The 24,663-nt window shown below is 42.0% G+C and overlaps 1 protein-coding gene across 5 annotated transcripts in view; it reads left to right on the top strand.

The window, feature by feature from the left end:
• PIP5K1A (phosphatidylinositol-4-phosphate 5-kinase type 1 alpha) overlaps window positions 1–24,663 on the top strand; it is a 39,283-nt gene that overhangs the window by 13,309 nt on the left and 1,311 nt on the right. For 2 of the 5 annotated variants that reach the window (XM_069480601.1, XM_069480600.1), the window contains 12 exons: window positions 7,099–7,133; window positions 8,987–9,067; window positions 11,158–11,288; window positions 12,043–12,160; window positions 12,979–13,131; window positions 13,836–14,135; window positions 16,470–16,675; window positions 17,789–17,872; window positions 18,711–18,759; window positions 18,973–19,057; window positions 20,104–20,250; window positions 20,427–20,556. In XM_069480601.1, the coding sequence (XP_069336702.1) occupies window positions 7,099–7,133; window positions 8,987–9,067; window positions 11,158–11,288; window positions 12,043–12,160; window positions 12,979–13,131; window positions 13,836–14,135; window positions 16,470–16,675; window positions 17,789–17,872; window positions 18,711–18,759; window positions 18,973–19,057; window positions 20,104–20,250; window positions 20,427–20,556 (1,519 nt within the window). The remainder of the gene's footprint in view (window positions 1–7,098; window positions 7,134–8,986; window positions 9,068–11,157; window positions 11,289–12,042; window positions 12,161–12,978; window positions 13,132–13,835; window positions 14,136–16,469; window positions 16,676–17,788; window positions 17,873–18,710; window positions 18,760–18,972; window positions 19,058–20,103; window positions 20,251–20,426; window positions 20,557–24,663) is intronic. The other 3 variants (XM_069480602.1, XM_069480605.1, XM_069480603.1) reach the window with 3 other exon arrangements.

Raw genomic sequence — 24,663 nt, 5'->3', positions numbered from 1 at the left:
CTGTCACTGCCTTTGCTTGGTGATTTTGAGTACATCCCCTAACCTCTGTTCCTCTTTGCTCTTATTTATAAAAAAGAGGATTAGACTAAAAATCTCAAAGGTCCTTTCTGAATTGTGAATCAATAATATAAATGGTTATTGATTTTTTAGCTTGAAAAGTGGCAGGAGCTTCATTTGTGCCTCAAGGAGCTAAGTTCTCAACTCGGTCTGTTTAAAAATCAACTTTCATTAACAGCTATAGAGTTCAGCTAGACTGAGCATGCCCTGGCCAGAATTTTAAAATTATTTCCCAAAGTGAGTACACCCTTGCTCTTGGAGGTCTTTTGCATTCTTCTTACTGCAGAGGAACTGGGGTTCTAAATTACCAAGGTTGGCTCTGTATCATCTATTGACCCATTCAAAACCAAATTATTTTGAAACTTTTTTTTTAATGCAGACTATTTGTTGTGGCTTTATTTTTTGCTTCTAATAAAGCAACATTAGCTAGTTTTTTAGAATGCTTTCTGGCCTAGGGCCTGTTAATACAGTTGGAATCTCACAGTCATGGAAGAAACAAACTCTATGGACATAAATTAGGAAGTTAATGTAATACAAAAATAATTTCATTGTTAGAAGTTTATCCTTGTGGCAGCTTACTTTTGCCTGAGAATATCTTTCAAAAAGAAGCCAGCTCAGATGAAGAAGCTTGCTTTATTTTATTCTGTGGTATTTTTTCTTTAACTTTTTTTTTTTTTTTTTTTTTTCTTTTGAGACAGAGTCTCACTCTGTTGCCCAGGCTAGAGTGCCGTGGCGTCAGCCTTGCTCACAGCAACTTCAAACTCCTTGGCTCAAGCAGTCCTCCTGCCTCAGCCTCCCGAGTAGCTGGGACTGTAGGCATGGGCCAGCATGTCCGGCCAATTTTTTCTATATACATTTTTAACTGTCTATATAATTTCTTTTTTTAGTAGAGACGGGGTCTCGCTCTTGCTCAGGCTGGTCTCGAACTCCTGAGCTCAAACGATCCACATGCCTTGGCCTCCCAGAGTGCTAGGATTACAGGCATGAGCCACCGTGCCCGGCCTTCCTTAACTTTTTATTGTAAAAATTTTTCAGGTATACACAAAGTAGAATAGTATAATAAACCTCCATGTACCCATCACTAGGTTCAGCAGCAACATTTTTGCCAATCTTGTTGCATCTATACCTTCCCATTTCTGTACTTCTGTCCCCTGGAATATTTTAAAGCAAGCCTAGTCTCCGTGTGATTTCATCCATTTTTTTTTTTTTTTTTTTTTGAGACAGAGTCTCACTCTGTTGCCCAGGCTAGAGTGAGTGCCGTGGCGTCAGCCTAGCTCACAGCAACCTCAAACTCCTGAGCTCAAGCGATCCTCCTGTCTCAGCCTCCCGAGTAGCTGGGACTACAGGCATGCGCCACCATGCCCGGCTAATTTTTTCTATATATATATTTAGCTGTCCATATAATTTCTTTCTATTTTTAGTAGAGGTGGGGTCTCGCTCTTGCTCAGGCTGGTCTCGAACTCCTGAGCTCAAACGATCCGCCCACCTCGGCCTCCCAGAGTGCTAGGATTACAGGCGTGAGCCACCGCGCCCGGCCGATTTCATCCATTAATACTTCAGAATGTATTTCTACAGATAAGCAGTAGGGGTGAGGGAGTATAACATAACCACAGTAGTATTGTCACATCTCTAAAATAATTATTTAGTTTCTCTTCTCAAGGCTCCTTTTTCTGAAATGGCTTTTTACAGGTTTTTTCCTCCTCTAATCAGGCATCCAAATAAGTTTCACACATTATATTTGGTGGATATGTCTCTCTTAAGTCCTTGATTAAAATAGTTCCCACTCCCAGTCGTATTGTTTTGAGGGCCAAATGAGATATATTTGTAAGCTTTCAAAGTGTTTTGCAAATATAAGTTGTTTGGTCATGGGAGAGAAACAACCTTTCTAAAAATCTGTCAGCATTGCAGTTTAGTGTTATAGTCAGCATTAAGGAGAAAAATGAGAGTATAGTGATGGAGGAAAAAGCAGAAATAATTTGGCATTGAACTGGGGCTGAAATGTATTAAAATTGAGCCAGCGAGGAGAAGCTGGCCTACGACCTTCTTTGTAGCATTGATAGCCAAGCTATCAGCCTGTATACCCACCCTTGGGTAACAGGCTCTCATGTGGTTCATGCTACATTTCCAAGTGTGGACTAATAATGTAGACATTTAAATAATGATCCTTCAGAGTTTTGACTTAGATGGGGAAAGACAGATCCCAAAACCCACAGAAGACTTTTCTCCTAAGGAAGAGTAAATGTTAATTTTGAAACTGTCCTATGCTCAGTTTCTCCACCTGAAAAGATAATGACATATGTGGATCATAGATATGGATTATAAAATAATAATATATACCTACAATATTTTTCACAGAGATGCCAGAAATTATTATTTTTTTTGAGACAGAGTCTCGCTCTGTTGCCCAGGCTAGAGTGCCGTGGTGTCAGCCTAGCTCACAGCAACCTCAAACTCCTGGGCTCAAGCAATCCTACTGCCTCAGCCTCCCGAGTAGCTGGGACTACAGGCATGTGCCACCATGCCCGGCTAATTTTTCTATATATTTTTAGTTGTCCAGCTAATTTCTTTCTATTTTTAGTAGAGATGGGGTCTTGCTTTTGCTCAGGCTGGTCTCGAACTCCTGAGCTCAGACGATCCTCCCGCCTTGGCCTCCCAGAGTGCTAAGATTACATGCATGAGACACCGTGCCCAGCCCGAAAAATTTTTTGAATGATATTCTGATCTTAGGGTGGGTGCGGTGGCTCACACCTGGAATCAATCCTAGCACTCTGGGAGGCCAAGGCGGGAGGATCGCTTGAGGTCAGGAGTTTGAGACCAGCCTGAGCAAGAGTGAGACCCCGTCTCTACTAAAAACAGAAAAAATTAGCCAGGCATGGTGGCACACGCCTGTAGTCCTAGCTACTTGGGAGGCTGAGGCAGGAGGATCGCTTGAGCCCAGGATTTTGAGGTTGCTGTGAGCTAGGCTGATGCCATGGCATTCTAGCTGGGCAACAGAGGCAGACTTTGTCTCAAAAAAAAAAATTTGTGATCTTATTTATAGGGTGGTTTTCTTGTGTTTTTTTTCTTTCATTTGTCTTCCTCCTTCTCCTCTCCCTCTTCTCATTCCCACCTCTTTTCCTCTTCCTCCTCCTCCTCCTCCTCCTCCTCCTCCTCCTCCTCCTTCTCTCCTGATAGAAGAGAAGGCTTGGTTATGAGGTGAACAAGTGCAGTGCTGGTGACTCTGCAGTTTCAAGGACTTCCTCAGTAAATGAATTCTCATTGACAGAGCCTTGGGCCAAATGGTCAAGCCTCGGCAGATGGTATCTGGTTCCTTGTACTGTCACTCTGCTCTTCACTGGGTTTCTGGACCAAGCTGAGTGTTTCACCAACAATGGTAAAATTCTCTAGGTATTTTTCTCTTCTCTTCCATTCTTTGGTAGGTTAGATATCTCATTTGTGCCATCCACTAGAGGCAAAACTTCAGGCAAAGAAGAAAGTAAGTCTTGTGTCCTGATTCCCTTCTTCCCTGTGTCACTTGGTCTGAATGTTATTACTTAGACCCCAGTATCTTTTTTTTTTCCTGCTTCAGCTGTCTGTGCTCTTGGAATTAATTTTGTACTTGTAGATAGCTAAGCAACTGGCTCCAAAATTCCACTGAGTCAAGTCCTTCCATTTTCATTCTAGGTTCTTTGTAAGAGTGTAGCAGCCCTAAAGCTACATGTTTGTGTGATAAAACTAGGAAAGGTAGCAAAGTAGAACTTCTTAGAGAGTAAAGAAGACTCAAACCCACTCTTTTCCTTGAAATCACTTATCTGCTTTTTTCTCCATTGTTAAACTTTGTCCAGTGACTTTTTGCATACAGAGGAGCTTATTTTCTAGTTGATTAACGGCCAGACTAGGACTGGATGCTGGCTCTTCTTGGTTCTATCAAGTCCCCTCCAAACCCTTTCCTCTGGGGTAAAAGAGGAGGGATTAGGCCAAGCACTGACCAAAGAGTCTAGAACCAGTGTTTGCTTCCTCAACTGAAAGCATACAGGTTTCCTCATTGAGAATCACGGATTCTATGGGTACAAGTATGCACACACATATGGGTATGTTAGGGGACAGGACAGCATAGCTGAGGGGTTTGGCAGGAGCCAAGTACTTTGAGATGCTAATTAGAATTTCATGAAGGTCTAGGTAATTGAACATTAAACCTTGCTGTGGGCCCAACTTTGCTCTTGCAAAAAATAACATGTAACAACATATTTGTCTAGTTAATTTACATTCTATAAAGTATTTTGATTTAGTTTATCTCATTTAATCTTTACATAAGCCTTATATTATAGGTTCCTCTTCCTTTTAGTTAAATACAGGAAACAATTTGCCTGCTGTAACAGGTGGACCAAGTCTTCTGATTTTTAAATAGCTCGGCATTTTGACTATCAGCCTAAAAGGTTGTAAGATGTAAGAGGTTTGACTTTTTGTTGGTGAACAACCTTAAGTTCTGCAGTAAGTTATCAGCAGTTTTAACCATAAATTTGAGTTCTCCTGGCTTATTGTTCCTTGAAAGCTTTAATTTAGGGTGTCAGTTGTAATTTATTATACTTAGTCATTCACCCAGCTAAAGTTGAATCTGATTGAAGAGGAATCATCCTAGAAAAGGTATAGATTTTTGGGCTCTGCTGGAGAGAAGTATCAGTGAAAATTGGTCTGTTTTTCCAATTTTCTAGGTTATTTTCTGCAGCATATCTTCCTAACAGCTATATGACATTGCTCATGCCTCCTTTTTTGAGAAGAGAAATGAAAACCGTCTTACCCATTTTTTGCTACCCTCCCTATGAGGAAGGAAATTTTGCTGCTCTGCTGACTGGTACCATAGACACATAGTGCTTTCTACCGCTAAGAGCTATTACAGTCTATGAGCCCAGCTATTACATATTCTGAAATTCAGGGGGCCCTTGATCATTTTTGTTTTAATCATAATTAGAGCTTTACCTGACTGTTCTTAATCCTGTGTGTCTTTATTGCTGCCTCACCATTAATTCATATATGCGGACTGGCATCTTCCTACTCAGATATTAACGTATATTGTTGAAGATCCATTCCGTTCAGACTCTTCTTTTTAATATTCTTTACCTAATCTTTATTCCTTTGAATTCTTTTTAACTAGTCAAAGTGATATTTCAGTAGTCCTTGAAGATAAAAGCCAATCTTCTCCAATATGAGGGCAAGAAAGTCTGTCTTTCTGATTATGTGATCATGTGTTTCTAGTGTGATCATGAGTGAGGGTTATGGGATTGCAAACCCTTAAGAGTTGATTTAACCTTTTAGAGTAGATTTTCTATAGATATAACAATTTAGTCACTTTCTAAACATACTTCCTATTTATTCTTTTACATATATATATATTTATTTATTTATTTATTTGAGATAAGGTCTTCTTGCTCTGTTGCCTGGGTGTGAGGGCAGTGGTATCATCATAGCTCACTGCAACCTCAAACTCTTGGATGCAAATGATCCTCTTGTTTCAACCTCCTCAGTAGCTGGAACTACAGGCATGCACCACGTGCAGCTAATTTTTCTATTTTTTGTGGAGATGGGATCTCACTGTGTTACTCAGGCTAGTCTTGAACTCCTGGCTTTAAGTGATCCTCCCACTATGGCCTCCCAAAGTGCTAGGATTACAGGCATGAACCACCACGCCCAGCCTAAACATACTTATTCTTGAAGTCTTTCCTAAATTTAAGTGGATAAAAGTCATAAATAATACTTGTGAGATTTAGCCACAGACATATTTTATACATCTGCACTGAATAAATATTTAATAAGTAAACTTTAAATGCCAACGAATTCCTGTCAAGTTTATAGCAGAATTTCAAAATGGGGATGTGGGAATACAGGATCAGCTTCTTCCTGCACTGAATACTTCTTCATTATTTTTTGACAATGCATTTTCTTATCCTTAGCTCTTCATTTCCATAGACCAACTCTTTCTCCTGAAATAATTAATACAGGAGCAAAGTGCCATGGATATGCTCTAAAAATTCTTACCCTTTTAGCTCTAAAAGAAAAAATTATCAGTCAAGCTCCAGTGTCTCCAATGAGTCTTGGGTATGTCTCGTTGCCCTTTCTGTTTCTTTTTCTTTTTTTTTTTTTTGTGGAGATAAGAGTCTGGCTCTAACACCCCTGCTAGAGTGCAGTGGCATGATCATAGTTCACTGCAACCTCAAACTCTTGCTTCAGCCTCCCTAGTAGCTGGGACTAGAGGTGTGTACCACCATGCCTGGCTACTTTTTTCTTTAGGGTCTTGTTCTTGCTCTTGCTCAGGCTGATCTTACACTCCTGAGCTCAGGGGATCCTCCTGCCTTGGCCTCTCAGAGTGCTAGGATTACAGTTGTGAGCCACTGTGCCTGCTCCCCCCTCCCTCCCCATCCACCTTTCAACCATGGTATCAGTGAGCCCCTCTGACTCTGATGGTTAATTGTATTAAGAATAGTTATTGGCCAGGTGCAATGGCTCACGCCTGTAATCCTACAACTCTGGGAGGCTAAGGCAGGTGGATTGCTTGAGCTCAGGAGTTTAAGATCAGCTGGAGCAAGACCAAGACCCTGTCTCTATTAAAAATAGAAAACTTAACCCGACATAGTGGCAGACACCTATAGTCGCAGCTACTCAGGAGGCTGAGGCAAGAGGATAACTTGAGCCCAGGAGTTTGAGGTTGCAATGAACCATGATGACACCACTGTACTCTACCTGGGGCAACAGAGTGAGACTCTGTCTCAAAAAAAAAAAAAAAAAAAAAAAAAATAGTTATATTTCCCAGAGAAAATACGAATACTTGAGTAAGAAGAGGGGTAAAACAAGAATGGAATATACATAAGGCCTCTGTGAGTATGGAGGAGTAGGAGGAAGGGACATTTAAAATCACTATCTGGTAAGGATCTGGTATCACAGAGGCAGGAATTTATGCTCATGTTTAGTTTGACTCATACCCTGATTTTTTTCATTGTGTTTGATAGAGATTGTGTGTGTGTGTTTGTGTGTACATGCTTATGATTGTATTTTATTTATTTATTTTAGCAGCATCTGGAATTAAGAGACCCACGGCATCTGAGGTGAGTTTCATATTGATACAATGGTTACTAAGACTTTAATCTGGGATAGAAAGATACCTATTTATGACATCTTTATTTTTTTCCTACTTAGGTCTTAGTATATGGACAAGATACTTACCTCTTTGGTAGGCTAGAAATTATACAGCTCTACTTTTGTTGTAGTTTATTATGAATATTAACAATATCTCACATTTATTGAACATTTTTTATGTATCAAAGGCAATGTGTACCAAAGAGTAAATACTGTCCCTAAGTGCCCTTTATAGATAGATATTTCTATTTAATCCTGCTAACAATCCCAGTGAATTAAGTACTGTTGTTATCCATGTTTTACAGATCAAAAAAGTGAAGGTTATACAGTTAATAAGTGGGATTACTGGGATTAAAACTAGGCAGTCTGACACTAAAGCTCACTGTCTTTGATTTGCTGTTACTGCCTCCTAGTCGCCATAATTTCCAAAGTTTCTCTTTTGTGCTCAGAATATCTTCAGCTTGCTTAACTTTCTTCCTATGGAGTATTTCCTAATCTTTCTCACTTCTTAAATCTCTCCTGGTTTTTGTGGCAAGGGCCTCAGAATGCTGGCCCTTTCAGCCTGGAACTTCAGGCTATTCTTTCAGAACATCTTCCAAGATCTGTCAGGTGATGTACTGAGGATTTTCTGGTACTAAGGGCCTTTGCAAGAATAATAGAATTTGAATATCTGGTCTTAAGATTATGACATCCTATTTCTAATAGTATTTTTTGCCTCCTGGCTTATTAACTTAATGAGTATGGACATTCATGAAGAGTATCTTCATGTCTGTTGTGCCGGCATCTTGGCTCTTGGGAATAGCCTTCTAGACTCTGCTTTACCGATCTTACTCCTCTGTTATTTCAGGGGCTGTCGTGTAGGTTGAAAACAATGTTATGTCATGTTCTCAAAAATCTTTTCAAGAAACTGAAGTCTTTATCTCAGAGAAGCCATCTTAATGCCTCAGCCTTTTAATTCCTGGGATAAAGAATTAGTTGGATTTGCCAGTGGCTAAATCATTTCTGCTAGTGAATTCAGTTTGAGCAAATAGCATTGAGGTTGGGTTGAGGATTAGAGGGATAGTAATTTCTTCAAGGAAGCTGGTAAAAAAAAGAACGCGTCTGTGGAACTTCACTTCTAACCTGCCTTGCTTTTGTAAACTGAGGGGTTTATCCTTTTTTCTGTGGTTGCTATTCCCTACTTCCCCTGTTTCTACTTTTCTTTTTGTTTATTTGATGTTTGAGACATGGGATCTCTGTTGCCCAGGCTATAGTACAGTGGCATCATCATAGCTCACTGTAGCCTCAGACTCCTGGGCTCAAGCAATCCTCCTGCCTCAGACTCTTGAGTAGCTGGGACTATAGACATGCGCCACCACATCTGGCTAATTTTTTTATTTTTTTGTAGAGACAGGGTCTCACTATTGCACAGGCGGGTGTCGAACTCCTGGGCTCAAGCAGTCTTCCCACCTCTGCCTCTCAAAGTGCTAGGATTACAGACATGAGCCACCATGCTTAGCCTCTGCTTTTCTTTAATGCAGCATATCTTCCTAACAGCTAGATGTTAGTTATTTTTATTTTCTCTGTCATTTTTCTGAGGAGCAAAGATGAAATGTATGTCCCTTGGAGTTTTCTTCTGTAGTCTTTTAGGTAGTTAATTCATTGGGAAGCAACATTAGCTGTGTGTTTGCATGGGGTGGGTCTTCTGAAGATTTTATAAAACGTTCTGGATCTAGAAAGGGTATGTTGAGTGTTTTGGTTTATTTTGTTTTGTTATACCTTCATGGTAGCTATTTGGTATATTACATGGGAATCATACTAATCATTACTCTTCTTCTTCTAGGTGCTTTATACCTCTGGCATGCCCATCAAGAAAATAGGCCACCGGGGTGTTGATTCCTCAGGAGAGACAACATATAAAAAGGTGTGTCTGGATGGAAACTTCTCATTTTACTTCAGCAACCTCAGCACTGTCCGTTTGATATTACTCTTCACATCCTATCCTATTTTTTGATATTCTGAGTCTTTGCACATCGTACAACTTGGACTTTAGAATTTATTTTACAAAGGGTGAATTGTCTCCTGTTTGTATATTTATGTTTAAATGAGAATGTTTTTAATGAACAAATCCGGTCTTGTTTGCTATTTCACTGAGCTGAAGAAACTGGGTTTTCCTGTTAGGTATAAACATGTAAATAGGTCCTGAAGGCCATTCTTACCTTGCCACAGGGAACCATGTATCTTGAAGTCTTTTCTATCTTTCCTCCATTGCTGGATATGCATGAATTGAAGGCCAGATTCCAGCCTGGTGATACAGGCAGCAGGTCAAATGTTTTTTTCTTTCTCTCTCTTCTCTTTTCCTTTCCCTTCCTTCCTTTTCTTTCTTTCTTTTTTTTTTTTTTTTAACTTAAGATTGTCATTTCAACTGGTGAATAGTGCCTAGAACACCTGCTTTTTTGAGCTCTAGGTATCAAATGGACGTGAAAGGTAGTAGTGATAGCCAAGAACAGGAGATCGAACTGGTGAAGGGGAAACAGGAAGGAAGCATCCTGGATCCTGGGGTGATCCCAGTTCTTCAGTTTGGACTAATTTGGAGATGTTTAGGCTTCCCAAGGAACAGTGTTCAACCTCCCATTTAGCATCTGTACTTTATCAGATATAGATCATAAAGATTTCTTGGAGTCCTGTTTCTGGCCCATGTAAATTTTGTGTCTGTTCTCTGCCTTTATTTCATTGTCTCAAGTAGCAGAGATGGACTAACTCACATTCTTACGGACCTGACTATCCCCAAAATGGGTTGTGAGGCCCACATCAATTCAAGAAACATTTATTGAGCTCTTTTTATGTGTTGAACATTGAGATAAAAAGATGAGTTTATAATCTAATTGGGGAGGCAAACACTTTAAATACTTAATATAATTTTTAATGCCCACTGAGGACTAAGTAGAAATATGAGTAATGTCTGGTGGAAGTTGGGGATAAGGGAGATAATTTAGAGTAAAGCTGTCCAATAGAAGTTTCTATGGTGAAATATGCTATATCTGTGCTATCCAATATGCTAGCCACTAGCCACATTTGATCTGTGGCTACTAAGACCAAGGAAGTGGTTTTTATTTCATTTTAATTAACTTAAGTTTAAATAGTCATGTGTGACTAGTGGCTACTGTATTGGGCAGCACAAATCTAGATGATGTAATATTTTCCTGTGGGATTAGAATCCTGGATTGTAAGAGTAGGGCTCTAGTATTTGTATTTTAACCATATTACAATAATTCTAAATTCTTTTTTCAGAAATAATTTGAATCTTTCATGCTTTCTTCTTCAATTAGCAGTTCTTTTTGCCATTCTATTGTCCTTGAGACACTAGTCAGACCCTTCCTTAGAGCAGCTATCCCCAACCTTTTTGGCACAAGGGACAGGTTTCATGGAAGACAATTTCTCCATGGAAGTCAGGGGAGGGGTGGTGGTGCGTGTAGTGGAGCTCTGCAGCCTGGTCCCTGACAGGCCACAGACTGGTACCAGGTTGGGGACCACAGCCTTATAGGACTCAAGCTTTTGTAGCCAGGTAGTCAAATCAGAATATTGTTTGATTTTAGTTACATTCTATATGAGATAAATGTTTGGAGGGCCCCAGATATATTCTGGGGGCAGGAATTTTAGGAATGAGAACTAAGATTATTGTTTCAATACAATGTATCTTCCAAATATAGATACAGAACTTTTGTTTAGGCAGGCTGATAGAAAGGAACACATTGCCTAGCTGAGGCTGGCTCAGATAGTCCCACCTTTGCTACTCTGTGTATTCACTGTCCTTGCAATCTTTGCCAAGCCTAATTGCAAAGTAAAGCACAAGGAATGGATAAGCTAGATAGTCCCAGTTTAGTCTGAATAGTAGTTCAGACTAAAGGGCATTTGCTTTCAAGTGCTCCTTCTAGCTCCTCCATTCTGAGTTTTTATTTTTATAGTCAGATTTAATACTAGGAACTTTCCTCTCATTTCTTTTCTGTTTCTTAGACAACCTCATCAGCCTTGAAAGGTGCCATCCAGTTGGGCATTACTCACACTGTGGGAAGCCTGAGTACCAAACCTGAGCGAGATGTCCTCATGCAAGATTTCTACGTAGTGGAGAGTATCTTTTTCCCCAGGTACCGAGGTTAATGTTCAATGGAACGCCGTGGAAAATCTGGCTTCTTCATAGCAACCCAGGGCAATTTTTGTGGTTCTGGTCTGACTAATCCTTAACCTGGTCCTAATCAGGGTGATAGGTGCTGGAGAGTTTGGAGAGCAGGTGCTATCCTCTAGATCAGTGGTCCCCAACCTTTTTGGCACCAGGGACCGGTTTCATGGAGGACAATTTTTCCACAGATGGCAGCTGGGGGAGCTCAGGCAGTGATGTAGTGGGGAGCAGCTATAAATATAGATGAAACTTCGCTCACTGCCTAGTCGCTCCTGCGTGTGCTGCCCGCCCTACACCCCCAGAGTTGCTAAGTTTCGTGGAAGACAATTTTTCCACAGACTGGGGTGGGGAGCCTTGAGGGCGGCAGAGCTCTGTGGCCCACTCCCTAACAGGCCACCAACCGCTACCAGTCCACAGCCTGAGGGTTGGGGACCGCAGCTCTAGATGCTTCCGTGAGCCATACTTCTGGACTGTGGAGTGATCCCTAAAAAACAGCCTAATGCATTGGGTAGTAGGAAGTATGATCCCCTATGCCCATGTCTTGTTCTCCGTGTTGTGCCTTTGTCCCACTAAGTAACTCATCTAAGCCCTCTGGTTGTCTCAGGATGGAAGTACACCCCCCCGGCCCGCCCCTGCCCCTGTGACTCTGAGTGTCTTCTTAGGGAAGACTCCCTAGATGATAGGGACTGGGAAGTTATATCTTTTTCTATTTAACCTCACAGTGAAGGAAGCAACCTAACGCCTGCTCATCACTACAATGACTTTCGTTTCAAGACGTATGCACCTGTTGCCTTCCGCTATTTTCGGGAGCTATTTGGCATCCGGCCTGATGATTATTTGGTAAGCTTCTGGATCTCAGGACCCTGAAACTCCAATATCAAAGGGATATTTCATTTTTCCCCCCTTTTTTTTTTTTTTTGAGACAGAGTCTTGCTCTGTTGCCGAGGCTAGAGTGCCATGACGTCAGCCTAGCTCCCAGCAACCTCAAACTCCTGGGCTCAAGCAATCCTCCTGCCTCAGCCTCTCAAGTAGCTGGGACTACGGGCATGCACCACCATGCCCAGCTTATTTTTCTATATATATTTTTAGCTGTCCATATAATTTCTTTCTATTTTTAGTAGAGACGGGGTCTCGCTCTTGCTCAGGCTGGTCTCGAACTCCTGAGCTCAAACAATCCACCCTCCTCGGCCACCCAGAGTGCTGGGATTACAGGCGTGAGTCACCAAACAAACAGGGTTTGCTCTTTTGCCCCAGCTGGAGTGCAGTGGCACAATCATAGCTCACAGTAACCCAGACTCTTGGGCTCAGGTGATCCTTCTGCCTCAGCCTCCTGAGGAGCCAGGACTATAGGCGTGCACCACCACTGGATAATTTTTTTTTTCCTATTTTTTTGTGGAGACCGGGTCTTGCTATGTTGCCCAGGCTGGTCTCAAACTCCTGGGCTCAAGCAATCCTCCTGCCTTGGCCACCCAAAGTGCTAGGATTACAGGTGTAAGCCACTGCACCAGCCAGAGGGATATTTCCAAAAGAAGAGGCCTTCTCTCCCCACAGCCTCACTCTAGTTTTTTTTCAGCACAGAATTGCATCTGTAATTGATTTCTCTGTTGGGCAGGCCCTGGTGTGTCTGGATATCTTACTCTTTTCTCTCTTTGCCGTAGTACTCCCTCTGCAGTGAACCACTGATTGAACTCTGCAGCTCTGGAGCTAGTGGTTCCCTCTTCTATGTGTCCAGTGATGATGAATTCATTATTAAGACGGTCCAACATAAAGAGGCAGAGTTTCTGCAGAAGCTGCTTCCAGGATACTACATGGTAAGGGGGAAAGGAGCACTGGCTGAGTGTGCTGCCTACTCCTGGACAAGGCTGGGGAAGGGGAAGCTACCTTAACGGGGCAAAACAATGTCATTGCTTCTGTCTTAAGAATGTAGTTCATTTTTGTGCTTTTTACCCTGTTTTGCCTCTCTGTGGTTAAAAAGAGTTTTGTTTATCTGTTCTAGTTAAAATGTTATTTGGCTTAGACTATCCTGCCCAGAGGCAAGATTCAAGATGTTTTTGTTTTCTGTTCTTTAGTCCAGTTCCTAGTTTGGGAAATGAAGTGAGTACTTTCTTAATATTACTCTATACAGTCTCACTCTGATAGCTCTTGGAAGTTCTGGAAAAGTTAGGGAACTCTCTTTGTCTCCCATAATACTCCCAAGAATATACTGTATACCAAGGGCTAAGTAAGGGTATAGCCTTCTGTTAAATCTCTCTGAAGGAATATATCAGTCATATGTTTGGTATCCTGACTGATTATTATATCAGAGGGTCTGTGGTTCAGCTTGGTGGTGATCTCATCATTGAAATAGATGCATTAGGAAATTTTAAACAAATATGATGTGGGTTTATGGGCAGACAGATTGTGTCTGAATCCCACGTAGGAGAGAAAGGGAGGATGGGTGGCAACTTTTGTCCTTGAGTTTCACTGAAAAATAGCTAACTTGTTCTCCTACAACTTTTTACTTTTGTGCTCTCAGAACCTCAACCAGAACCCTCGGACTTTGTTGCCTAAATTTTATGGACTGTACTGTGTGCAGGCAGGTGGCAAGAACATTCGAATTGTGGTGATGAACAATCTCTTACCCCGGTCAGTCAAAATGCATATCAAATATGACCTCAAGGGCTCAACCTACAAACGACGGGCTTCCCAAAAAGAGCGAGAGAAGCCTCTCCCCACCTTTAAAGACCTGGACTTCTTACAAGACATCCCTGATGGTCTTTTTTTGGATGCTGACATGTATAATGCTCTTTGTAAGACCCTGCAGCGTGACTGTTTGGTGAGTTTGTCATATTTCCCTCTCAAGTACCATAAATCTCAATCACCAAAACAGCTTGGTTGTTCTTCGGTATTAAGTCTGTGGGAGATGGGACTCTGTTCCTTAGCTCCATATGTCCCAGACTTTATTTAAAATAACCTTTAATTAGCTCATTGCCATACCTTTGCATTTTTACTTTATTCCATTTATCCTCCCACTGGGCTTTCTTTCCTTCTCTAGCTAGCCTGTGCCTCATAGCCAAATGTTCTGCTGATTTTCATACCAGCACCATTATCCCTCTGGTCCTTGCCTGCCAAATCCAAATTTACATTTTGGAAGCTAAGTGCTACTGAAGAAAATCACACAACTGTGTATACTGGCATTTCTACAGATGTATGATATCCATCCCCACCTGGGCCTTTAGTATTGCTGTTCTGTCCATTTCCTGTTGCTCTCAACAGGGATTTCAGATGTTTGACACTCTCTTAAAACCATTTCTTTTTTTCTTTCTTTCTTTCTTTCTTTTCTTTTTGTTTTTCTTCCAAAATCTCTTCTGGAATCTTAAAACCATTTCTAACTCCCATCTCCTCACCTTTGTTTCTCAACAAACTGCCTTTGTATCCTATTTAATCCCTTTATGGTACCCCCATCACCAATTTATAAATGTATCTACACTTAAAAATCCTTAATCTCCTTTCTTCTCAGCTTGCTAGTTTATTTCAAGTCAGTCCTTTTTCTGTTCTAGATCCATTTCCTCCTGCTTCTTTAGGACCTCATTCACCACTTCCTTCCTCTCCCTCCTCTAGCTTTAGTCCCTCCTGGCTCTTTTCTTTCCATATACAGGCAAGCTAGTCCTTTCTATCTTAAGTTTAGGAGGATTTTTTTCAATGCCTTTGACTAATTGATGGTTCCATTTCTCCTTTTTCTTTCTCATCTCTTATTCCTCCCTCAACCCTTTGTGTCCTGGCTTTTGCTCTCACCACTTCAAAAGAACTACTCTCCCCAACGACCAGCTAGATGCCAAATAGAGAGTACTTCTCAGTCTTTCCTTGAATTTCTGCAGCATTTGACAGTTGACTATTTCCACTTTTCTTAACATATTTTCTTTTGAGTTTTGTGACACCTTTCCCTACTGTTTTTTCTGCATCTCTGCTTTTTTTTTCCCCCCCAAACTGCTTTCGTGGGATTATCTTCCTCTACTTAGAGCATAATGTTATCCATCTTTTTAACCTTGTTTGCTCACTCTGCATCTCTCTTTAGGATAATGCCTATTTCAGTTTGTCTCCTTTGATTGCAAGGAATGGAGACTTTTCAGCCATTGGGGCCATAGGTTTTTCAGACTGCACATAAGAGTCAATGCCAGACTCACTTTATCCCCTATTCCACCCACCTACCAAGACATACTTAGTTGAGCTACACTGCCAAAGTGAGCTACTGGAACTTACAGGAGTATACCCTTTGCCACCTTGTTCTCAGGTGCAGAAGGGGTTGAGAACAATAGGATGTGTAGTCCTTGGACCTTAATATGACCCATCACATCATTGTCTTAGATATCATTTCTTGACCTTCTCTATACTCCTCTGTCATATAAATACTTCTATTGTACATAGTAGACTATACTGCATTTATTTTACATTTGTATCACTTTCTAAATTTATAATATCCTCGAGGACAGAAACTCTTTCTCAGGTGTCTTTATATCCTTATAAGCAGGCACAGTGCCTACACATGGTGGGTATTCAATAAATGTTGAACTGAATTGGAGCTGGTCATACAAGATCCTGCAACAGATCTACTCTTTCACAAAGTATACTTTTACTGGACCCTTATTGTGGATTCTTTGTAGCACAAATATGCATTCCTTGTTCCCTTGAGAATGTAGTGTTCTTTTCATGAAAAGATTCATGAAAAGAACAAAGAGGGTTTTATGGGTTAGCCCTGTGGTCCCCAACCCCTAGTACCAGTGCATGGCCTGTTGGGGACCAGGCTGCAGAGGTCTGCCAAACCTCCCCCTCCCCACCATTACCGCATCCTCGCCCCAGTCCATGGAAAAAGAGTCTTCCATAAAACTGGTCCCTGGTGCCAAAAAGGTTGGCGACCACTGGGCTGGGCAGTGGGACATGAAAAAATAACTTGTATTTACTCAAATGAGAGCCAGCTAAGGGGATGTAAATAAAGACTGACCAAAGAAGATTAACATACTCTTGTCTAAGAAGTGGGAGGAGCAAAAGATAATCCTATGATTAGCCCTAGAGGTTTACCATCAACAACAATTAGATCATGAAAGCTGTCAGATCCTTAAAAATATCCTTATATTCCGCCAAGGCTCAGATCATGTTTTTTTCCTTCCATTAGGTGCTGCAGAGCTTCAAGATAATGGACTATAGTCTCTTGATGTCAATCCACAACATAGATCATGCACAACGAGAGGCCCTAAGCTGTGAAACACAATACTTGGTTGACACTCGCAGACCAGCCCCCCAAAAGGCTCTCTATTCTACGGCCATGGAATCCATCCAGGGCGAGGCTCGACGGGGTGGCACCATGGAGACCGATGACCAGTGAGTGGGCTCAGGGGCACCAGGAAGGAGAACATAGGCTCATAGCACCTTTTGTTGAGGAAGGGACCCCACTCCTGGAAAGAAGGAGTGGAGTGGTATTAATTCAGCAGTTATGTCAGCAACATTAATGCTTATAGAGCTATAGAATGAACTCTTAAGAATATAAAAGGAAAGGAAGATGTCTTTAATTTGGGGTTTGTAATACATCTGGGAAGGAGATGTATTTTTAGGATGAAAAGGCTTAAAAATTTATACTCAGTCTTAGATATGTCTGCAAATTATATTAGAATATCAGAAACTATTTATTTTATTTATTTATTTATTTTTTTTTGAGACAGAGTCTCACTCTGTTGCCCAGGCTAGAGTGAGTGCCGTGGCGTCAGCCTAGCTCACAGCAACCTCAAACTCCTGAGCTCAAAGGATCCTCCTGTCTCAGCCTCCCGAGTAGCTGGGACTACAGGCATGCACCACCATGCCCGGCTAATTTTTTCTATATATATTTTTTAGCTGTCCATATAATGTCTTTCTATTTTTAGTAGAGATGGGGTCTCGCTCTTGCTCAGGCTGGTCTCGAACTCCTGAGCTCAAACGATCCGCCCACCTCGGCCTCCAGAGTGCTAGGATTACAGGCATGAGCCACCGCGCCCGGCCCAGAAACAATTTATTATAGACTTCTTTGTAAGGCGTCTCTCTACATCATGTATCTAGTAAACATAGTTAATGAAATATCATAAATGTCTTAGGTGGTTTCATTTTTAAGGTTCCTATAATATGATTCTCAAGAAGAGTGTCTTAGTGGGCACAAATTAAGGTATGAAAGTACTGAGGAAGTTTAGAGGTAATTCGGGGAGCATTCCCAAAATTGCTGAGTAGTGGTGACTAGATTCTCTTTGGGGTGGGAGAGTTAGGCAAATATTTGGAGAAAATGAGATTATAATACTTACTCCAGAGTGGTTCCTGGGATTGGAGGAAGAGTCTCACTCTCTCCAAATTCATGGAGGATGAAACAGTTAAAGTTTAGGTCTTTTCCATATCCTGATTTGACTCAAGGTTGGGAGAAGCCTCTACCAACTCTGGCCAACAAATTTTCTTTTCTCTTTTTGTCTTCCCCAGTATGGGTGGCATCCCTGCCCGGAATAGTAAAGGAGAAAGGCTCCTGCTTTATATTGGCATCATTGACATTCTGCAGTCTTACAGGTGAGGAGCATATGGATCCCAAATTAGGAGACAGTGGCATGCAGATAGCCACTCATATTTTTCTTTTAGATGGGTTGGTCACCAAGTTCTTCCTGAAGCAAGAACAGTGAGTTGCAGTCTGGCTTCTTACCTCATTGGTTTTCCAGTGTTTTATTTCCTTGGTTTTTGCCTCTCTCCCTAGCTTTCATACCCCGTTATCTCCCCACATGTAATGTATGCCTTCTGTGGAAAGCTGAGTCAGTCCTTGGAAGCACCAGGGTGGAATATGCCATCTGTCTGGCTCTTTGTGAAAAACCTGTGAGATGAGTCATGCTCCACATTGGGATATAGCTGGAAACATGTTCCCCTTTTTCACAGAGGAAAAACAAGAGGGTAGCTGTGTTCTATAAAAAGTATTAGCCTATGGAACTAAGAGATAGTGAAGTAATAATGATGAGGGAGGAGCTTGAAATGTTAGACCCCACTTTTGTTCCTGTAAGGTTTCAGGTACTAATGAGGACTGGATGATACCTGATTTACTGGTTCAGAGTATTATCCAATTTTAACTACCCATCTCCAGGTCTCCTTTTATAATAAATATTCTTGTTTGTGATTTGGCACAGAAATATAAACTACCCTTTTCCCATGGGGGAATAATTGACTTACCTAGAAACAATATTGGTCTCCATGCTGAACAAGCACTGCCTGTTCTTTGGAAAGCCAGTGTACCCCAGTGGATGTGCTTTCCTGGCTTCTGTCTTTTTTGGGTTTTCTATTACCATTGCCCCTCCTTAAGTAGAAAACTATTAAGGTCATTCATTGAAAAACTATGAGTGTGATACAAAATTTTTCTTGGCAGGTTTGTTAAGAAGTTGGAGCATTCTTGGAAAGCCCTGGTACATGATGGGGTGAGTAGCAATAGCTAGATGCTCTTCTCCCCACTTCTGCATCTGCCACTTGTGATTTGCACCCTCAATTTCTTCCACTTATTTATTTCATTTGTAGATTTTACCCTTCTGCTAGAGTCTCAGTCTAGAGGGAAATGGCCCTTGGACTAGAGTTGGTCCTTTTGCTGGGCCTCCCTCTCTCTTAACTCTGTAGCCATCTCTTCTGCTTTGTAGGACACCGTATCGGTACATCGCCCAGGCTTCTATGCTGAACGGTTTCAGCGCTTCATGTGCAACACAGTGTTCAAGAAGATTCCCTGTAAGTGATTTCTACCAAATGACACCCCTCCCCAATGGCTCCCTTACTCCAAGAGTTAGGGGGCAGGACACTTCTGTCAGAGAGCTGCCAGGGCCAGAGGCCTCTCCTTCTCTACCTACCCCCCTCCAGAGCTGCTTTTCATCCTCATGTCAGGCACTCTGTCTGTCCAGTTGTTTCCAAGTTGCCGCTTTTCCCCGGCTCTCCCTACATGTGTCGTGGAGGTGAGGGCCATTTCTGGGGAATTGGTGGGATTGCAAAAAAATGTGTAGTTGTGCATGTAGGATCCATGTTCATAGGCTAAGATAGGCAGAGCCAGACTTGTATGTACAGAGATAGGTGAGGATATTATCAGTGTTCTATTTTCCATGTGTATCCCAAGTGCCAAGGAGTTCTCAGACCTTGGAGAAGTGATTTCTGCTTAGCAGGTGTCCTTAGTCCTTTCCCTCAACTTTCTTGGTTGGGAAGGGCCAATGTTTTTTTTTTTGTTTTTTCTTTTTCTTTTTTTTTTACAAATCTAAAATGCTGCTTCCAGTCTCCTCATCATAGGCATCCAGAGTCCCTTAGTGAGGCAAAGAGGACCGAGGCATACCGGACAGTCTTAAGGGACACGAAAAAATCATTTTAGTCTTTTTAAAATGGTTAATAAACAATTGTAAATTATCACAGTGCTGCTTGCATGAGTGCTGAGAAGATGTAGAGTGAAAGAGTCTTTGTCAGGTTTTACTGGAGTATACCATTAAAGAACAAGGGAATTATGGAATGGAGGACATTTTATCAGGTGGAAGCAAAGCCATCAGGGTTGCTTGTTGGAGGGGGGAGATGTGTGTATATCACCTTTCCTCTAGGTTTTCTGCTTCTTTCCAAAGTGAAACCCCATCCTCTCAGTAGTAGTTCATAGAGCCCACCTTTGTTGACATTAACCTTTCCTCTCACTTTTCAGAAGAACAATTTTGGGTGTGTGTTGGGGACACTAGCAGTTTGTATCTGTGTCTTGGTGATGGTTTCTGAGGTGGGTGCTAAGGAGGCTCTCTCTTTCCCTTTTGAAGTGAAGCCCTCTCCTTCCAAAAAGTTTCGGTCTGGCTCATCTTTCTCTCGGCGAGCAGGCCCCAGCGGCAACTCCTGCATTACTTACCAGCCATCGGTCTCTGGGGAACACAAGGCACAAGTGACAACAAAGGCGGAAGTGGAGCCAGGTCAGCGCTAGGGCTGGGGTCCCCAAGTGACTGGGTACTCCCTGCCTGTCTTCCTTCTGAGCCCTTACCTTGTCTGGCCAGGACCTCTCCTCCCCATTTCCATGCAGGAAAAGCCAAGTTGCTACTTATTTTTCCTTGCATTTTCCCCACCCCATCTTTTCCTCTCTTTTTTCCAGGCGTTCACATTGGTCGTCCTGATGTTTTACCTCAGACTCCACCTTTGGAGGAAATAAGTGAGGGCTCGCCTATTCCTGACCCCGGTTTCTCACCTATAGTTCGAGAAACATTGCAAATGCTAACTACAAGGTTGGTTTCTTGGCCCCTTTCTTCATGTAATCTTATCTCTCTCTTCAGGTCCTTGGAAAGCTCCATAATTCTCTTTTTCAAGGGATCATTGTCTTTTGCTCTTCACTAACATATTGTACAGATTCATTTCCTAAGAGCTCGTCTTTAGCTATATGGAAAAGTGTGTCAACATCTTTGCATCTTTAGAGGGTGGGGGTAAGCCTCTGTGTGCAGACTTTTCTGGTATTCAAGCAAATATCCAGACTAACCCATCATCTTTTGATGAGTTAAGTGAGAATTTTCAGTTTAGGATTTAAGGCTGGAAAGATTCCTGGGTGGTAAAAACAATGAACATCAATCTTTCAAGAGTCTGAGTGTAGGAAGATCATGACGTAATTTTGTTACCTAGTATATTATCTATTGCATCATAATAAATTACTCCAAAACTTAGTGGCTTAAAATAACAAACTGCCTCCATTGTTTGTTTATATAATAGTTTCTGTGGGTCAGGAATCCAGGCACAGCTTAGCTGGGTCCTCTGGCTCAAGGTTTACCACAAGGTAGCAGTCATGCTGTTGGCCAGGGCTAGGTTCTTGTCTGAAGGCTCAAATGGGAAGGTTCATTTCTAAACTCACTTATGTGGTTACCAGCATGATTCAGTTCCTTATGGGTTGCCAAACTGTGAAGGCCTTAGTTCCTTGCTGGCTGTTGGTTGGGTGCTTCTCTCAGTTCTTTGCTACATGGGCCTCTCCATAGGACAGTTCAGAATATGGCAGCTAGTTTCCCTCATAGTGAGCAAGAGATCATGTGCCTAAGCAGAAGCCATAGTCGTTCTGAAACCTAATCTTAGAATTGACGTTCTGTTAACCTGTGCTGCACTCTATTCACTAAATGTAGCCCATACTCAAGAGGGAGGAATTATCCAAGGGCAGGGATCAATGAAGGCCATCAGGCTAGGTGTGGTAGCTCACACCTATAATCCTAGCATTCTGGGAGGCTGAAGTGGGAGGATTGCTTGAGGTCAGGAGTTTGAGACCAGCCTGAGCAAGAGTAAGACCTGTCTCCACTAAAAATAGAAAAATTAGCCAAGCGTTTTGGCGCACACCTATAGTCCCAGCTACTCAGGAGGCTAAGTCAGGGGGATTGCTTGAGCCCAGGAATTTGGGGGTACAGTGAGTTATGATGATGTTACTGCACTTTACCCGGGGCAACAGAGCAAGACTCTGTCTAAAAAAAAGGTGGGAGGGGGACATCTTAGAAACTGCCTGTCATAGTCTGCTTTCTGGCCCCCAGTGATTCACATCACTCTGTGCAAAATATCCAAGGTCTCCAAAAGTCTCATCCCATTATAGCATTGGCTCAGAGTCCAGAATTCTGTTACCTAAATTAGGTCCAGGTTTGGATGAGCTCCCTAGGTGTAATTCCTTAAGCACAGCTCCTCGTGTACTGTTCCTCTCAATTTGTGAAACTGAAGAGACAAGCTATCTGCTCCCCACATGCCCCGCATACAGTGGTAATGGGTATTAGATAACCACTGTACACATTCCTATACAAAAAGGGGGAAATAGGAGGCACAGAGAAGTCACTGATTTCATTAGCTATTCCAAAATCCAGGAAGTGTTGGAGTTTCTTTGATCAGGCCCCAAAGCAAAGGAATAATTCTCTATAGCTCTTGTCTCCACTCTCTGGACTCTTGGTTTTGTCTTCTGAGTCTTCCTTTTTCATGAAAGCTAGAATGTGTTTGCAACTGAGTAGTTTTCTTAGCCTGCTTCTTTCCAGTAGAATTTTGGATCCACTGGTTTCTTTTCACTTCACACTGTTTCTGTCCCACTTGGTCCAAGCTGGTTTGTTTCTGCTGATTTCGATTTTGTAGAGGCTGGGCATGATGTCTCGCACCTATAATCTAACATTTTAGTAAGCTGAGGCAGAAGGATTGCTTGAGGCTAGGAGTTCACAACTAGCCTGAGCAACATAGTGAGACCTGTCTTTACAAAAAAAAAAAAAAAATAGAAAAATTAGCTGGGCATGGTGGCGGACATCTATAGTCCCAGCTGCTCAGAAGGCTGAGACAGGAAGATCACTTGAGCCTGGGATTTCCAGGTTGTAGTGAGCTATGCTGAAAAGATTCTGTGGGCCTCCTGTGAATTTCCTTGGGATTCATACCATTAGAAAAAAGCCACGCTCACGAATATCTTAATGAGCTTTAAGCTGCTTAGAGACCCTATTTTTCAGTTGAGAGGATCTGTGAAACATACCCTTAATCCTTTTTTTTTTTTTTTTTTTTTTTTTTTGAGACAGAGTCTTGCTTTGTTGCCCGGGCTAGAGTGAGTGCCGTGGCGTCAGCCTAGCTCACAGCAACCTCAAACTCATGGACTCAAGTGAGGATCTCCTGCCTTGGCCTCTCAAAGCACTAGAATTACAGGTGTGAGCTACTATGCCCGGCCACCTAACTTTTTGTTTAATAGTCCTTCCCTTAATTCCTTAATTTGTTTCTCTTCTTTTATATTTTACGATACGCATCGAGAAGAAACCAGGAGGCATCATTAGGACTTTGCTTGGAAATCTCCTTAGTTAGATCACCCAATACATTAGTAGGCATATACTCTAATTTTTACGTAACTACATATGTCTTTTTTTTTTTTTTTTTTTTTTTTTGAGACAGGGTCTCACTCTGTCACCCAGGGTAGAGTGCAGTGGCGTGATCATAGCTCACTGCAACCTCAGACTCCTGGGCTTAAACAATCTTCCTGTCTCAGCCTCGATTAGCTGGGACTATAGCCGTGCATCACCATGCCTGGCTAATTTTTGTATTTTTTGTAGAGATGGGGTCTTGCTCTTGATCAGGCTGGTCTCTAACTCCTGACCTCAAGCAATCCTCCCGCCTTGACCTCCCAAAGTGTTACGATTACAGGCATGAGTCACTGGGCCTGGCCTTACGGATGAAATTGTTGCTAAACTTTGTGCTCCTATATTGCAAGGATTTCCTTTTCTTCAATTTCCAGTGAAGTTTTTCCTCACTTTCTTTTAAACTGTCACAGGCAACCCTCTTTAAGTCCAAAATTCTACATATTGGGCATATTCAGGACACTAAGTTTTCACTAAAACTCCCTAAAGCCATTCCCACATTTTAGATTTTTGTTACAATAGCATCTTATTTCCAGGTATAAAAATCCGTATTATCTATTATAAAACAAATTACCCCAGAACTTAGCAACTGAAAACAATAAACATTTACTAGTCAGTTTCTGTGGCTTGGGTGAATGCCTTTGGCTCAGGGTCTCTCAGGAGGTTCTAGTCAGGCTGTCAGACTGAAAGCTCACCTGGCAGAGGATCAACTTCTAAGTTCACGTATATGATTGTTGGCAGGATTCTGTGCCTTGAAGGCTGTTGGACTCAGGGCTCAGTTCCCCACTGGCTGTTGGCCAGTGGTAATCCTTCAGTTTCTTGTCACATTGCTCCATCCATAGGGCAGCTCACAGCATAGCAGCTGACTTCCCTCAGATCAAGCAAATGAGGGAACATGTGTCCAGGAACCTTTTTGTAACGTAGTCTCAGAATTGACATTCCATTCCATATGCTGCATTCTCTAAGTGCAGTCCATACTCAAGAGGAGAGAATTAGATGAGGGCACAAATATCAGGAGGCAGGGATTATCAAGGGTAATCTTAGAGGCTGCCTACCACCCCTGGAGATTGACAAAAAGGGTACTAGGGGCCGGGCTCAGTGGCTCACGCACTTTGGGAGGCCAGGTAGGAGGATCACTTGAGGCCAGGAGTTCGAGACCATCCTGGGTAATAATATAGCAAGACCTCGTCTCTACAAAATATATATAAAAAAAAAAAAAGAATTAGCCAGTATACCTGTAGTCCTAGCTACTCAGGAGGCTGAGGTGTGGGGGTCTCACTTGACTTAATGGCTGCAGTGAGCTGTGGTCGGGCCACTGCACTCCAGCCTGGGTGACAGAGCAAGACTCTGTCTCAGAAAAGAAAAGGGAAAATATTTTATGGTTTTCAAGAAACTAAATAGTTAATTAAAATAATGTGCTTCTAAATCTAGTAGCTGCTTAGTCTCTTCTTTCTGAATCCTAAATTGATTCTGAAGTGAAATACAGAGAAGCAAAAGGTAAGA

Source organism: Eulemur rufifrons, chromosome 8 (assembly GCF_041146395.1).
Source record: "Eulemur rufifrons isolate Redbay chromosome 8, OSU_ERuf_1, whole genome shotgun sequence".
Classification (NCBI taxonomy): Eukaryota; Metazoa; Chordata; class Mammalia; order Primates; family Lemuridae; genus Eulemur; species Eulemur rufifrons.
Note: the sequence above shows the minus strand (reverse complement) of the source record. Positions and strands in the feature narration are given on the sequence as shown.